This window comes from Bos grunniens, chromosome 7 (genome assembly GCF_055505025.1).
Source record: "Bos grunniens cultivar Pamir isolate PY7600 chromosome 7, Bosgru_T2T1.0, whole genome shotgun sequence".
Classification (NCBI taxonomy): Eukaryota; Metazoa; Chordata; class Mammalia; order Artiodactyla; family Bovidae; genus Bos; species Bos grunniens.
This window is the reverse complement of record NC_141171.1, coordinates 44,783,046-44,799,874: the sequence shown is the minus strand read 5'-3', so window position 1 is coordinate 44,799,874 and position 16,829 is coordinate 44,783,046. Positions and strand designations below refer to the sequence as shown.

The window sequence follows — 16,829 nt, the reverse complement described above, 5'->3', positions numbered from 1 at the left end:
TAGAGACTTCACCCCCGTGGGCCTGCAGCTGACAACATCTCCTTTCCCTGCAGAGGTGGTGCAGCTCAGCCTCGCCCCCGAGGAGCGGGTCAGTGTGGCTACAGTGACCGTGGGACTGAGCACAGTGCTGACCTGCGCCATCCGCGGAGACCTGCGGCCGCCCATCGTCTGGAAGCGCAACGGGCTGGCCCTAAACTTCCTGGATTTGGAAGACATCAACGTAAGTCACCAGGCTCTGAGCTCAGCTCCACCGCCTGGGGTGGCCAGCTGTGTGAGATGCCTTGTGGGAGCTGCAGGGCCAGAGGGCTTTCTTTTCATATCCCCTGTTGGTGCCATCCAGCCTGCTGTCTGGTGTCTGGAGTTATCAGTCCCACCTTGTGCAGAGAATAGGATGGATGGATGATGTCTGCAAACTTCCAGCCAGGCCCAGAATAAGGTGAATACTGGGGGCAAGTCTGTGGATGGGGCAGGAGGTTCCCGGGAAGGGGAGAGCATCTGGCTTGTGGGGGAAGATGCTCTCTCCTGGGAGAGTCTCTAGATCCTGAAGCTGGGAAGGGCACAGACAGCTAGACACTGGGGAGAGGGCACCTCCTGTGGAGGGCAGAGGTGGCCTCTGGGATGGTTGACTGGAAGGCAGGGGCAGGGGGCAAGATAAAAGAAAACAAGATCAGACCAGAGGGACCTGCCCAGGGGTCTTGTTTGCTGGGCAAGGAGTATGGATGTGATGAGTTGAGAGGAAAAAGAGAGTTCCTGTGTCCTCACAGCCCAACGTGAGCAATGGGGGGCCTCCTGGGCTCTGAGGACCCCAGGCAGTGTGCACTGGGGTCCCAGCATCACCCCACTCTGCCTCTATGACTGGACAGTTTCTTAAACGTATCCTCAGTGAATTAATCTATTAGAAAAGCAATGTTAGTGGTGCCTCCCTTCTGTGGGCCTTGAGGAATAGAAGGATTGAAGAGTCTGCACTGGCCCAGGTTTGGCACAAGGAGGGTGGGCGGCAAGGGGGCTGTGGTTTCCTAGGAGTTCATGTGAGACAATGGAGTAATGTCACCCATGCAGGGTGCTGCCAGGATGGTCTATAGGTCTTGAGCTACAGTGACAGGAATTCAAGTTTCAGGCAGAAGACAAGCAGCCCTGGTCTCCTTGGCTCAGGACAGGCCAACCCAGAATGGGCCTCTTGGCCCCAAGAAGGAAGACCTGTGGAGTCAGTGGTCAGTTCACACTAGCAGCTGTAAGGTGGGGGTTAAGGTGCCAGCAGAGAGAACTGGCCTGGACCGTGTGACCCCATGAGTTGGACTAGCACAAAGGGCCAGTGTGCACCCCAAAAAGAGACCAATCGGAACTGCTTGGATGGAGCACCACTCCAGCCATCAGCCTTGCCCTGCACTGGAGTGACCCATCATATCTGATAGTGAGCTCCCTGTCCCTAGAGGCATACAAGCTCAGGGTCATGGTAAACAGTGCTGCCAGCCATAAGAAGGCAGCTAAACCCCATGACCTTAAAGATCTCATCCAGCTCTGAGACTGCTTTGTGGAAAGAGAGGGTAACAGAAATCATAAAGCTGGGACTCTGCCACTCTCTGGGTCCCTTTGGATGCACACTGAAGACGGTCGGGGAAGCAGACGGGAAGAGGGGGTCACTCTGGAGTCCAGCCCTGGGCAGGGCTGGGCAGAAGTGCCCTTCCCCCACCTTTGTCACACCAGGCAAGATGGTTTCCTTGCAGTTTCCCCTCTATAGTGAGCACAGACAGTATCCACCCACCTCTGAATGTCAGTGCCAGCACAAGCCTGGTTGCTTGCTGGTCAGGTGCTCAGTGGGCAGAGTTCTTCCTCTGAGCCTAAGATGCCCAGGGCTGCCCTGAGATCTTAGCAAGGGAAGGCAGTGTCCTGCTTGTGAAGACTAGGGTGTGTATGTATGTGTGCATGTGCGTGCTATGTGTGTTTCTGGGGTGCACATTTGTGTGTGCAAACCTCTCAAGGTGGGTTGTCAGCTTTTAACCACGATTGGCCAGTGGTGATTAATTCAGATCTAGGTCAAACCCACTTGTGTCTGAACGTCCATGTGCATTGCTCGATGCTCTATTTAAAGACATTAGAAATAAAGGCAAAGGCAGAGCTCCTTTTAATGCACTTGCCATCAGTTAATTAAATTACTTTGAGTGCTTTCCCCTCCCTCGAACATGCCTCCAGCACCAGCTCAATTGCATTTCTACTTTTCACAGAGAGGTTAGCAATTTGGGTAATTGTGGTGCAACTGGAGATTAATGGCCTCTCGTTACCTCCCAGGAAATACTTGCTCCTCTCGGCAAGTGAGCAGCCCTCGAGCAAGCAGGGCCCTGTGCTTCTGAGAAACCCCCAAGTGAGGGCGCAGGGCAGTGCTAGCCCCACAGGGATCCTGGCCCGATACATGCAAACACACACACGACACACTCACACACACAGATACATATACATACACACACATGTATACCTGCCTTCCAGAGAGGAGAGTGACAGCACAGCCTTACTCATGAAGGGCACAAACAGGCTCCAGGGTCAAAGGGACCTGGGTTTAAGTCTCAGCTCTACCACTTACTGGCTTAGCGACCTTGGAAATGGCATTTGACTTCTCTAAGCCTCAGTTTCCTCTTCTGTGGAAAGGGGATGAATAATACATCCTGCCTCACAGCAACCCACTCCAGTACTCTTGCCTGGAAAATCCCATGGATGGAGGAGCCTGGTAGGCTGCAATCCATGGGGTCGCTAAGAGTCAGACATGACTGAGTGACTTCACTTTCACTTTTCCCTTTCATGCATTGGAGAAAGAAATGGCAGCCCACTCCAGTGTTCTTGCCTGGAGAATCCCAGGGACGGCGGAGCCTGGTGGGCTGCTGTCTATGGGGTCTCACAGAGTCGGACACGACTGAAGTGACTTAGCAGCAGCAGCAGCAGCATAGAACTATAATGAGGATTAAAAGACACATGAAGTTCTTAGCACATGATGTCCATGCTATTATGCTCTCATTGTCGTTATTTCTATTATTACTACTTCTCCCACCAGACAGCACTCTCAACCCCTTGCAGCCTGAGTCCCCAGCCAGCAGTCAGTGCAGTCTGGTGAGGCCCCCGTCAGGTAGATGTGACTCTGGGATGACACAGCCTGTCGTCACCTTGATTCAGGTCAGCCTTGATTCATCCAGGGGGAGACACTGACCAGCACCTCCAGTGGGTCCAGGGCCGCCCTGGGTGAGCCATACACCTGCTCTGAGCCTGCGGGGCAGCGGAGATGAGGTTGTCCACCTTAAGAGGGCATTTTCAGGCTGAGCGTGTTGACAGGAGGGCACCCCACCTAGTGACTGGCACACAGCAGGGGTTCATTAAGCACAGCCCTGCTCTGGACAGTGAGGGGAGTAGCCATAGGAGGAAATTAGGCTGCATCAGGGCAGGGCTGGGTCATCAGGATACACAGGACATTCCTGAAGCAAGACGGGTCAGGGGAGAACAGTCCAGGGGGGCTACCCTGGTAGAGCAAAGATCAGGGATCAGTGGGTTCGTAGAGCTCCCCAGCCTGTGGCACCTCAGCGCCTACCCGCTCCTGCCGTAGTCAGAGATGAAACACAACACGATCACAGGCCTTGTAACGAGTGACTGGCTCCGAAATGCTGCACTGACGGGGAAAGCTGATCAGCTTACAAAACCCAAGGCGGGGAGATTAGAGAGTGCACAGAGGTGTGGGCCACCTTTCTTTGTCATTTGTATGAGACATCTTGATTGGCAACAAAATATTAATCACTTTTTCACTACTCTCTTAATGAGAAGCTTTCATGGGCAACAAAATATTAATTTGTCTTGTCTTATCTGTTAAGAATTCCGTTAATGAATTCGGTCACAGAGCTATTACAGAATGCCATGCTAATGACACATGTAATTAAACTTTTCTGACTTGCCAACATCAAGGAGGCCCCAAGCATCAGAATAATATTTGCTCAGAAAGTAAATGTGCCCGTTTAGCCCGGAGCCGCGCAAGGAGGAGCCCCTCAGATTCCCCAGTGAGCGATGTCGCTGTCAGGAGCAGTCAGGAGTCGCCAGTATGTACGCAGTTGTCCAGACAGCACACATGAGGAACCCCCCTCTGGATTCACTTCCCGAGTGACAAGTCCAGAGCCATAGAGCAAAGACACTTCCCTGGCTTCGAGGGGACAGCGCAGCACAGTGTAGCTGGTCCTAGGGACCTGGTATTCCCCCTCAAGGATGCCTGAGCCCTCCCCACAGCAAGACATCTCAATCTCTCTGCAGCCCAGACCATGAGGGGCCCTGACTCAGCTGCAACCAGAAAAACAACCCCTCCCCGAGCAGAGGGCAGCACTGGATACTAGAAGTGCAAAGGCCCCCTAGGCCGGCGCCCCCCAGCTGGGGTGGGAATCTGCCCCGCTCCCGGCAGTGGGTCTCCAGATTATGATGCCTCCTTCTGTTTGCATGACAGTTTCTACTCGTGCACCGTCAAAGGCGGCCTATAATTTGTTTATTTCCCAGCCAACTGCTGGGATCTCTACAGGAGCAGCTGTGGGTCTGGCAGCTTCAGACCTGGCCCTGCACCCCCCGCCTCAAACCCTCAAGGATCCAGGGCCACGGCTCCAGCTCAGAAGGTGCCCTGGTCTCAGGCCAGGCTGCTGGCCAGGAGGGTACCTATGCTGGTGTGCCAGGGTGACGGGCACCTCTCAGCAGCACCCCCAGCTCCGTGGACCTGTGGTCAGCCCGCCTAGCCTCTGTCCTGCTCTGCTCAGACAGCACAGGGCCACGTGGGAGAAGGGCACCCTATCATCCCCGGGGGCCACAACCAGAGCCTGTGGGGGGAGCTTATACTAGGGAAGGACTCTGCCTTAGGAGGCAGTGAGATGCCCTCACCACAGGTACCGAAGCAGGAAGGGGACCAACCAGTTCCCCTTTGAGGGTTCTCTGGGCCCTGGGGTCATGTAGTGCTGTGATAAGGAAATCACCTGGGAGACAGGGCCCTGTGGGATACGAGTCGTGCACAGGAGCCAGGAAGCTCCCTTTTTCACCAGACAACAGAGCCTCAATCTTTCTTGTCTCCTAAGGGCTCAGAGCCAGTCTTCAGTCCAGGGTGGGGCCCATCTCAGCAGCAGATCCATACACTCCTCACCTAGCCAGGCCTTGCACACTGGGTGTTCTTTGGGGTGGGGGGAGGCTGCCCCACTATCTGCAGAAGCAGGGCCCATCCTGGCCTCAGCGCCCTGCCCAGACCACACAGCAGCTACTCAGGAAGTGAAGGGACCGTCCCCAAACCCAGTCTGCACCCCCTGCTCCAACACTGTCACCTGCCCTCGCCACTTAACTGTCTTCTTCACTGTCCCTTATGTCCCCAGGGACAGGGGCTGCCATGAGGGGAGCAGAAGCAGGGAGAAGACATCCCCAAAGTCCCAGAAATTAGCTGATCCCCAAATCCTTGCTAGTGTTAACACAGGTATTTCTACCATCGGTACCAAGATGCTGCTGTGTCTGGGGGGCCGGTCTCCATGATAGTCCATTCAGAAGCATCATCTCATTTAATCCTCATCACAACCCTATGAGGCAAGTGGAATTCTTTCACTCGGGTTTCAGGAACTTACCAGAGCCTGCAGCCAACCTGCACACCCCAGTTAGAGCTTCATGGGTTCCTTGCTCTTAGGACAATAGCGTCTAGCACCCAGCACTGCCAGGGTCTCGCTCTGGGGCAGCTGGACCCACCTTCTGCTCTAGCAGTAATGGCTACAGTACCTGAGCCCCAATGTCCACTCTGGGTGCAGCCGTGTGTCTGGTGCTCCAGGTCTCATTAGCTGCTGGCTTCTGCCGCAGCAAAGAGAAGGCAGAAAGCTTTTAGACCAGCACATGGAGTTGTTTGGCCAAGATATTCTCAGGATATTTTTCTATTGTATTCTTCTTCTTTAAAAAAAAAAGCTCACAACAAACCCTAGTATATTGCAAATGACTTGAAAGAGCCACTCTTTTTTGTTGGTTTTTTCTTTCACCAAATCTCCCTATTTGGGGCTTTCAAATGTCGACAGGCAGAGTACAGTGATAAAAGCAGAAAAACAAAACCCATTAGAAGAAAGTATTTGTGGCAGTGTTTGAAGGATGTGTTAAAAGGTTCACTTTTTTCCCATGCCTAAATGGTGTAAAACCATGAACAAATAACTCTAATGAAGCATACGCTCTCAGCCAGCTCTTCTTTGGAAGTGAGTTATTAAAAAGACCAAAAGAGAATGATTTAGGAGCTCATGACTCATTTAATTTTTATTGTCTTTATATGAACCAGTCATGAATCCATTGTAAAAAGATGAGAGGCGTTTGATTAGCATGGAGAGCTGTTTGCAACATGCTAGACGGTGGTTGTAGGTTCTGCATTAAAATAATCTCATTAAACGCTTGGGTACATTTTGTTTTAAGATCTTGGAAAACACTCTACTTAAAGCGTTCAAAGGTTTTGGCCAGTTCTCTCCAGCTCCTGTCAAATAAACCCTGGTTACGGATGCACATCCGGTTCTTTTGAGCTTTGGATAAGCTCAAACCACTAGGAGGATTGGCCGAAGCTCGCCTAGAGACAGAGCTTGGCCCATGGTACAACAGCTTGTAGAGCTCATGGGGGACTCTGCCCTTCCAGGTACCTCATCTGGCCTTAGCTTTCTCAGTGGCCTCCTCAGGGTCACCCCTCATTCTCCACTGTACCTGTGCTTAATGATCACTTCTGGCCCCATCTCAAAGGTACAGGGGTCCTCAGGAAGGTTCTGATCCAGCTTCTAGACCCTAAATGCAGAACTCCAAGCCCCATGCTGGGGAGTTCACGTTCAGGCTGCTTTTAGGCTTTACCATCTGCAAACAGCACAGCAGTGAGCATCTTTATACGTACCTCTTTCCACATTTCTGTAAGTAGTTGTTTAAGTTCTTAGAAGTGGAGTAACTCCATCAAGGGTGGACACATTTTCTGTTTTGATGGATATTGCCAAATCTCCCTACAAAAAAGAGTTGCACCAAGTTTATAGCCCTTCCAGCGGTGTATACAAGCTTTAAACACCGTAATGGGAGAAAATTCCTGATTGTAAGCCTTGTTGGTCCCTGAAATGAGCCACAGAAGGAAATTTAATCAATCCTCTCCAGGATGTTTCATAAACAGCAAGAATGCCGATCAGCCATCTTGGCTGACAGTGTGATCCATGTTAGAGGAGCTGGGAAGGCCCTCTTTGCTTGGGGACTCATGATATAAGTGTTCTGGGAGAGGATTGCAGGCTTCCCAGATGAAGGCAGCAGGTTCTAGACAGTCTGAAACTTCAGTTTGTTACCGACCAGGGTTCTTGGCCTTCCTTCAGTCAACAGAAATAGACTAGGGGCCAGACAAGAACTTTAGGCAAGGCTTTATTGGGGACCCTGCTGCAGCAGAGGGGAGCAAAAATAAACAACAGTTTCCCTTGCTTGCTTGCTTCCGAGGGGGGCAGGCTAATTCCTTCCGTGGGGTGAGGGTAGGGGTGTGTCCAGGGGTCTGGCTAGAGGCGTGGTTTGGGTGTTTTGCCCACCTGTTAGGTAGTGCTGCATGCAGGGGCACGTGCAGTGCAGACATCTCTGAGGACCCGCCATCACCAAGGCGCTGTGGTGTTTGGGTCCATTTGTGCAGGTGGGATGCTAGGGTTCACGAGATTCAGGGGCACAGAGTCAAATCGGCCGGGAGGGAAAGACACTCTACTTCCTCCATCCTCTCCAGAGAGAGCCAAGGAAGCTCCTGAGAAGGGCAGAGTTAGAAAAGCTTGGAATAAATGTCTCTAAATGGAGTTTTAACTTGGAGCATTGACAGTGAAAAGTGAAAGTTGCTCAGTGGTGTTCGACTTTTTGCGACTCCATGTACAGTCCATAGAATTCTCCAGGCCAGAATACTGAGGTGGATAGCCATTTCCATTTCCAGGGAATCTTCCCAACCCAGGGATCAAACCCAGGTCTCCTGCATTGCAGGCAGATTCTTTACCAGCCGAGCCACAAGGGAAGCCCAGCGTTGACAATACCATTACCCTCACCTCTGAAATCATTCTGGAGTCCTTGTGTTCAACATTTAGTCACTAAATAGTCAGCACTGATGGCTCATTTTCATATTACTTCGACCTGACTCACATGTATCACTGTGACAACATCTCCCATCTTTCCTCTGCTTAAATATTGTTTAATACTTAAGTCTTGTTTAATTGCTTGCTTTATTAAGGGCAGATACCTAGAAAACAGCTTCGTAAAAGGCAAAAACCATTTCTTTAAGTAAAATCGTCTCTTTTCCAAAGACAGATGTGCATCAATACAAAGAATGGTCTAATCTAGCATCTGTTTATTTCTGGAAGGAACCTTGATTTTGCTAATACATTTCTATGCATCAGAGAAAAAGAAAAAAAAGCCATCCATAAAAAGACAATTACAGAGATGCAATCAAGCACTGATAGCAGTATTCAGACACATCTCAGAGAACCTCCAGGAGAGAAAGAATTGCAGCTTTAGTTTTATGTAACTTCTTATAAATCAATTTTTAAAGTAATTTCTTTACATCCAATGAGGGAAATTTGATTTCTGTAGCCAGTATTCATGTCCCAGAAAACAATATGCACTTTTTAATATAATTATATGATGCCTATTGTTTCAGCCCAGAGACTTTTTTTTTTTTTTTTGAGTACAGAATCACGTTTTCCGTGGAGCCTGAGTTACAGGCTGGTAATGAGTTAGGTGTTTCAAGTAGTGCATCACCCATCCAGCAGCCCCACACCCACCACACCTGAGGGATCACACCTCTGCTCCCAGGAACACTGAGGAAAAACCAGAGGCTAAGCAACTCTGCTGCTGCTGCCAAGTCACTTCAGTCATGTCTGACTCTGTGCAACCCCATAAACGGCAGCCCACCAGGCTCCTCCATCCCTGGGATTCTCCAGGCAAGAACACTGGAGTGGGTTGCCATGTTCTTCTCCAATACATGCATACATGCTAAGTCACTTCAGTCGTGTCCGACTCTGTGCAGTTCTGTGGACAGCAGCCCACCAGGCTCCTCTGTCCACGGGATTCTCCAGGCGAAAACACTGGAGTGGGTTGCCACTCTGTTAGAGGTTCATAGAAGCCATGAGCCTAGTCTGGGGTTACATGGACTCTGCCTGCTGCCATGTGTGGAGCCCTCCCAGCATGCCCAGGTCTGAGAATGCAGTGTGGAGAAGGAGGCAGGGTGGGAAAGTGGGCACAAGACCTGAGATTGGCTCTCTGCCTCCCTACCAGCCACTTGATTTGTACCCTCATGTGATTGGCAATATCTGGGGGCATGGGAAGGCAGGACATGTCCTGGACATGTCCATTGTCCAACCCAAAGAACCAAAATCAGGAAAGCCCCTGCAGAGAGCCCAGCTCAGCGCCTTGTATGGTCTGCTCAATGAGTATCTACTGAGGGCCACTCTGTGTCAGCCCTACACCAGGCACTGGGAACACAGCAGTGAGCAGCAGGCACCAGTGTCCCTGCCCTCCCCTAGGGCACTCACATGCTAGTCAGGGAGACAGGTGGCAAACAGTACGCTAAATGGGAGTAAGACAAGGGGCGTCGTTGGGCTGTGATGCGGAGGAAGGACGCAGAGCTCAGCAGTGGAAGTCACTGCATGGAGCCTGTGGTAATAGCAGTGGAGGTGCTAGAGAAGGTCAGACTCTGAATATATCGTGCAGGAGGGCTCTACTTTCTCATCCTGTGGGGACTGGCTTTTGTTTTGCTTTGTGGTTTTCAGGGCTTTTTTCTGAGGCTTAAACCAGGCGATGTGTGTCAGATTCCCAGTGCACAGTCAGCTCGTGGACACCGAGCTGGTGGTGTTACCTAGCACCACCCTGCAGTGGGCCTGTGGGCACCTCGACCTGAGAAGCCTGCAGTCCCCATGACCACGCCATCCCATTGAGGTGGCAGTATGAGCAGAGGGTGCCAGAACCCGAGACTGGCTACAAGGGCCCTCCTCCTATAAGGAAGGGCTGTGGATATGAAGGCTCAGGAAGGCATCCCAGAAGGAAACGCCAGGGGACCCCCAGCACCAAACTCCGAGAGCAAACGGGTCTGGTGTCGCCCTTTGGGATGGAGTCTGTAGTCTTGTCTGGGAAGCAACCAAGGTAGGCGCAGAGTGGTTCCCAAAGTAGGGGCCACACCCAGCTCCCCAGCCCTCTCTCAAAATGCCTTTCCAACCTCTGAGACTCCAAGCAAAATGTATTTTCCTTCAGACTTAGGTTTTAACACGGGAAACAGCTCAGATTAGAAATATGTCATCCCCAGAAGTGACTATTAACTTTTCATAAGCGACTCAGGTATGAACCCTTTATGACTCTGTTATGACACAGGACAAATCAGCTATCTGGTGTTTTATTTTTATTATTGAAGCTTCTACTGGGTAATCGGAATGGGGCTTTTTAAAGCAGAGCAATGTTTCAGAGAAAACTCTTAAGGGTTCCTGCAGCCTTCTCCAATGTTTTGGCCCAGTGGGAGCACTTCTGAGTACCATTTTCCTTGACACCAAGAGCAGGCTGCATGCATCCACTTTCCACCTTCTAGCCTCTGCCTTAACCCAGACCTCACTTGGCCTGCACCCCTCATTAGGCTAACTAGCCAGAAAGCCTCCTTAAAGGACTCGTGGTTGTAACTGGGCCCTTGCCACACTGACTAGTGGCCTTTGTCCCTCCTGCCACCAAATTGCTTCCGTGGGAGAAGGGAGCTCAGGAAGGACAAGAGAAATAACAGGAGGGATGGTTTAGTGTTGTCTCCAAGGGGTCAAGAAGAGTTTTGCATCTTCTGTTAATAATAAGAAAAGTAGACAAATGTATACCTACGGCTGATTCATGTTGACGTATGGCAGAAACCAATACAGTATTGTAAAGCAATCATCCTTCAATTAAAAATAAATAATTTTTTTAAAAATAATGAGAAGAAAAGGAGCAGCCCCATGTCTGTCATGCTTCCCATCGGCAGACAGGGCATAGGAATTTTCCACAGCTTCCAGGCAGGGGAAACCAGTGCCCAGAGGGATGAGGGGACATTGGTCAGTGACAGAGTTCAAGCTAAAACCTGAGTCTCCTGAGTGCAGCACCGGACTTCCCCCATCACTCCTTGCAGCTAGTGCTGCCAGCCCCGTTTCTTACCGGGGAGTCAGGATCTGTTCTGCCCCATAAGCTCTGAGTACCACACCTCGGACATGTTTGGTAGCTAAAACCAAACTCCCTGAAACTCTAGGCAATTCCATCCCCAGCCTGTCGGCAGCTAGTGCCTGGATAGGGCCAACATTGCGCAGGGCTCTGCAGAAGAGGCGGCTGGCTGGAAAGCCCCTGGGGGAGTGCTTCATGCCCTGTGCTTAGGAGGTGACTTTGATCAGCCCGAAGCTCCCTCCTGCCCATCTCTCCCCACGTGCTGGCCAAATCGGACCCCACAGTGAGGCTGCGGATGTCACAGGGACAAGGCTTATCACTGAGCCCTCTCTCATGGAACGCCTGTCATTGGCCCCACTTGCTCTCATTTACATCCTGCCCTTTTTTTCTGTTTGCTTTCATTTTCCTCAGTGTTCTGTTTTCCTTCTCTGGGGTTACCCAGATCTCTGCAAGCTGCCTGAACTTATTTGGGGAGGGAGATAAGATCTAAACCAGTGATAGGCAAACCATACCCTGTGAGCCAAATGCAGCCCACCCCATTTTTTAATAAAATTTTATTGAAACATAGTGGTACTCATGAATTTAGGTATCAGTATGGCTATTTTCATGCCTCAAGGCGGGGTTGAGTAGTTGACAGAGCCCTATGGCCCACAAAGCCAAAATATTTGCTATCCAGTCTTTTAAGAAAAAGTTTGCAAAGGAGGCCGCCCTCCAGAGCATCTCAACAGGTGGACAAGAGTCTAAGAAACCAGCCAAGCAGCAGCAGGATTAACAGGCAAGGCAGGGGAGGCCAGCTGTAGAAATGGAGATGGAGGGTGCTGGGGAAGGCATTCAGCCGGGCCTCCCAGAGAAGGTGAATCAGGTCGTAAAATGACGTATGGGGTCTGGGCAAGCAGCACGGTGGAGACACGGCGGTCCTGCTGCCCCACAGGCAGCTCTGGCTGAGCAAGGGGCCAGGCAGAAAGGACGTCCTCGCAGCTGCAGGGTTTCTGTTTTCTGGCAAATCCCAAGATCTGGCTGTCCTTCCCAGCCCACTCAACAGAGAAGCCAATCTTGTCTTCCTTGCCCAAGCAGGACTTCGGAGAGGACGACTCCCTCTACATCACCAAGGTGACCACCATCCACATGGGCAATTACACCTGCCACGCCTCCGGCCACGAGCAGCTGTTCCAGACCCACGTCCTGCAGGTGAATGGTTAGTAAATGGCTCCATGCATGTTGTTGCCCCAACGTGTTCCCCAAAGGCTGCTCAGAATAACCTTCCTTCTCTCTTGCATTCTGCCTTCTTGAAGAAATACCTGACCCCAAAGTGTCCCATTTCTCCCATATGTAAAGGGGGACTGGGGCGGTGGGCAGGGGCAGAGTCTGCTAACTCACTTCCCAGTCCAGCTCTTCCCCAAAGCCTCCTCTGATGAAGTGAGTCCAGGTGGGAGGGGTGAGTCATTTAGGTGGGTCAGTACCCCAGGGAAATTTGACATGTCAAGCCATGCCCAGCTGGGCCCCACCCTGAGCAAGCCTGAGCAGGGTGTCCGTGCACCAGAGAATAATGTGAAAGCTCCAAGTCAGCCCCAGATCCCTGGTGCCAGCCAGTGTCCGGGGCTTCTGTTTTGAGATAAAGCGTACACAGTGTTGAGGATCATTGCAACACAAGGTTCAGTATCACTTGCCTCTGGGATCCTGGGTGACAAGCCATTTAAGGACAACAGAGTAAGCCCAGCTTGCCTCTGCATTTGTCCTAGAGGATGTTTTAGGGATTTTTATATTCATACTGCCTAAGTCATATTTTATTAGTATTTCCCTTGAGCTGGGACATACTTAATCCTCTGGGGTTTTGTGTCTATGCTTGTTGGCTTGACTCCAGATGTACAGTGAAGTTTCTGGATTTCATCAGAAATAACACACAGGTTCCTAGTTATAACATCCCTTGGATGAGCCATCCAGGCTGGCATTCAGAGTTCAATCTGTGTGTGCAGCCAGTAGGCAGTGTCTGGGTCACTCCAGGGGCAGATTGTGTGCTCTGCAGTGTGAAGAGGGCGCTGCCATCTATAGCTGGCAAGTGGTACCCAGCATTGTACAGTGTTGGTAAATGCGTGGTTGCACAACAACTCCATGTGCCTTGGCACAGCTCCCTCTGGTCCTCAGACCAGCTGAAAATGGGAAATCAAGAATTCCCAGATCCTCCATCCAACCCTTCACATCTTACCCCCACCCCATAAGAACCGAGGGCACAAGGAGAGGGCTTGAGGCTGGTCCCCTTCATTTCCTCCAGAACAAATTTGTGGGGAGAGGGGCCTGGGTGGGGGAATCCATCTGCCCAGGAGCCAGAGTAACTCACGAGTGAGAACCTGTCCTCACCTCAGGCTTCTGCAGGAGATGCTGTGATCTTAAATACTTTCAATACACAAATTGCAGGTCCACACAAATTGCTGGGGGATCCTTCTGCCTCGTGTTCCCCCAGAATTCTGAGATAGAGCTCATGATGGGGAATGAACCATTTCCTCCCTCCCAGTGCCGAATCCGGGAGCAGGGCCCAGGCCCATGGACACCATGTGCTGCTGGCTTTAAAGCAGAGACTAGGCTGCTCCCTGTCACTACTCGAGTGGAGAGTGGACTGTGCAGCTGGAGAGTTTTGTTCAAGCCTCCCTACCCACCCACCAGCCTCTTGCTAAAGGGGCTGCTTGTGGCCTCAGAAAGTTGAAACAGCAAAACCTCCGTGCTGAGATCCAGAAAGAGGCCACTCGAAATCCATTTTCTGATTGCTGAGAGATTTAAGGCTTCTCTTTAAGGTGAAGTCCTAGTGTCAGAGGCAGCACACTGGGACCTCTATTTTTTTTAATAATTTTAAAATTGGTTATTTATTTGTTTATCTGGTGCATCAGGTCTTAGTTGCACAGTCAGGATCCACATTGCATCATATGGGATCTTTTGCTGTGGCCCAGACTCTCTAGTTGTGGTGCACAGGCTCAGGAGTTGTGGCCTGTGGGCTTAGTTGTTCCAAGGCATGTGGAATCTTAGTTCCTCGACCAGGGATCAAACCCGTGTCCCCTGCATTGCAATGTGGATTCTTAACCATTGAGCCACCAGGGTAGTCCCAGGACCTCTGTATTTTGCAGTAGGCTTTCTACCTCATTCCATGGTGCACTGTGTTCAGCTCCATAGCGGTCAGGCTAGGCTATCCGGGTGGGCCTCACTCCAGGAGCCCTTGAGGTCCCTGGGCTGGGCTGGCCACCGGCAACTGGGGTGGCATTTGGGTCCATTAAGCAACTCGTCATGCGAGACAGCACTAAGGTAGACCCAGTATTGTCTCCCAAGGACGTGAGTCCATTTCTGGTTGACCAGGGACAAGACACGAGGTTTTCCGGAAGTGTATTCCGGAAGTGAAGCTTACTGTGTTGACTGAGAAGGTAAACCATCCTACCTGTGTGGGAAGATGGGAAGATGCTGTTGAAAGTAGAATGGCATGAAAGACACAATTACAGTAGGAACGTTTCCCAGATACCTACTGGGCACCTTCTCTGCTTCACAGAGGAGGAAACTAGGGGTTGGAAACTACAGAGAGATTAAATTACTTGCCCAGGACCCTTAGCCCTACAATTAGTAACAGCAAAATAGATCTTGACACCAAAGCCTGGACTCTTGATGGCTTTTCCACCCCTTCACTCTGGACCCTTGCATTGTGGCTGCTGGAGAATCCAGGTGTGATCAGCCGGCAGGTTGGTTTTGATCTGCTATGGGGGCACACTGCGGGGGTGGGGAGTGTCGCACACAGGGAACAGGAAACCTGCCTGGCCCACCCCTGCCCCCGGTGCTGAGCTCAGGTCAGAAGCAGCAGGCGTCTAATGAAGGACTTACAGCGCAGATGTAAGGCAGCCCCTGCCCTTGGCAGGACTGATTTGGTGACCTGCACAGCTTGGTCGTCCAGCTCTAGGTGGGCTCAGCAGACCACTGTGCAGACACCAATGCTGCTCAGGGTCCCAGGGTCAGGAGGGCTGGGCTGCTGGGGAAAACTCACAGAGGCAGTGCACTTGGGGGCTTCCAAGCAGAAGGACTGGGAAGGAGAGAAGGCACTGTCTGTGCTCAGTACAGAAGCAGCACTACCTTGCTGGGTCATCTCATTAGGAAGTTGTGAGAGAGCAGTAACAGGTTCATCTGTAGGATTTGTTCCTTTTTGTCATTCATCCCCAGCATGAGTCAAAAGCATGAAAGATGTCCCCTAGTAACCTGGGTAGAATTAAGTGTGGTCACCCAGCTGTGCTGCAGGTGGTGAAGTTTGGTCTCCTCTTGGCCTGGAGAGGGCCTGTGGCTTATTTGAGCCAAGGCAGTGCCTGGGACACAAAGGGAGTGATGTTCTATGTCAGTTCCTCCTGCTAGCTTCTCCTCAGTCAGAGTGAGGACAGGAACGGGAGGATGATGAAGTGGGGAGGGGAGGCCTTGGCCAGCCCCCTGCCTCTCAGAAGGCTCAGAATTCTCCAGGTAACCAGCAGGTGCATCAAGTATGTAGCTGATGGGCCCAGGAGACAGAGAAATCATTCATGGGAAACCACTCAGACGAATAGAAACTGGGTGAGGCTGTTCCACCCAAGGCACAGTGCAGACCCAAACTGGAGACACCTCTGTCATAGGTCAAGACATGAACTCTGAGCTAGAGAGGCCTGAGTTCAAATCCTAGTGCTGGTACTTCCTTGACATACATCCTAGGTGGGTAAACTCACCTGTAAAATGGGAATAACAATATACCTCCTGCCTTATAGGCCTGATGAGATAGGATATGTGTCAAATGCTTGGGAAATACCTGGAAAGATGTAATTCAAAGTCCAGGATGGGACAGATATAGGGGAGATTTTGTTTTGTCTCAAACCATATTTTAACCATAGTTGGTGCACACAGATGGTTTGCGCTCACAGAGCTTGCAACCCATTATACAGATGGGAAAATCAAATCCAGAGGAAGTTGCCAGGCCAGGAATAAAATATAGACTTCTCCCTGGAGCTGCTCCATTCCCTGGTGGCAGGGACTGGACCACACATACCGGCTGAGCTTCTGGATGCCTTCTGGGGCTTCTCCATCCAGAACTCTGCCTTGACCTGGTTTGCTAAAGGGAACACTTCTAAGCAACTATTTCCTTTCTTTCTCAAATTATTAGTATAACTTCCCCATAGACCAGGCCTCCCAGAGATGAGACCCAAACACTGACATGATTTATAACTTCATGCAAACCTCCTGCATTGCTTCCATAAGAAGGAGGAAAAACTTCAGACAAATGATTAATCCATTAAATTAAAAACACCCTCGACCTCCCCACAGTTCAGACAAGTAACAATTCATTCCCAAAACACAATAGTAATCTCCCGAATCTGTTGATTACTGCAGCTTGGTACTTTTGTGAATGTGCCTCTTACTTAAGACATATTTATGCTGCCTTTCGCCCTGGAAATGATCAATGTTTCCCAAAGAAAATGTGCCGTTGCGTTATGTATTCAAATGTTTTCACAGGAAGGTTTTGCAAATTTAAAAGGAAATGAATGTGTTTACCCAGGACAACATTAATTTCAAATGATTTTGGTGTGTGAATTAACACAAAGGAAGAGAGGAGATCAGGGCCAAAAGAAAGCAATTGGGCTTTGCCTTGCTCCTGGCAGAGAGCTGCATCTCCACCCAGCCCTACCCTGGAGAGGTAGGGT

The 16,829-nt window shown here is 50.8% G+C and overlaps 1 protein-coding gene across 12 annotated transcripts in view; it reads left to right on the top strand.

Moving 5' to 3' along the window:
- Window positions 1–16,829, top strand: part of FSTL4 (follistatin like 4) — a 550,514-nt gene that overhangs the window by 487,087 nt on the left and 46,598 nt on the right. For all 12 annotated transcript variants that reach the window (XM_086411566.1, XM_086411561.1, XM_086411567.1 and 9 more), the window contains 2 exons: window positions 54–220; window positions 12,223–12,343. In XM_086411566.1, coding sequence (XP_086267692.1) covers window positions 54–220; window positions 12,223–12,343 — 288 coding nt within the window. The remainder of the gene's footprint in view (window positions 1–53; window positions 221–12,222; window positions 12,344–16,829) is intronic.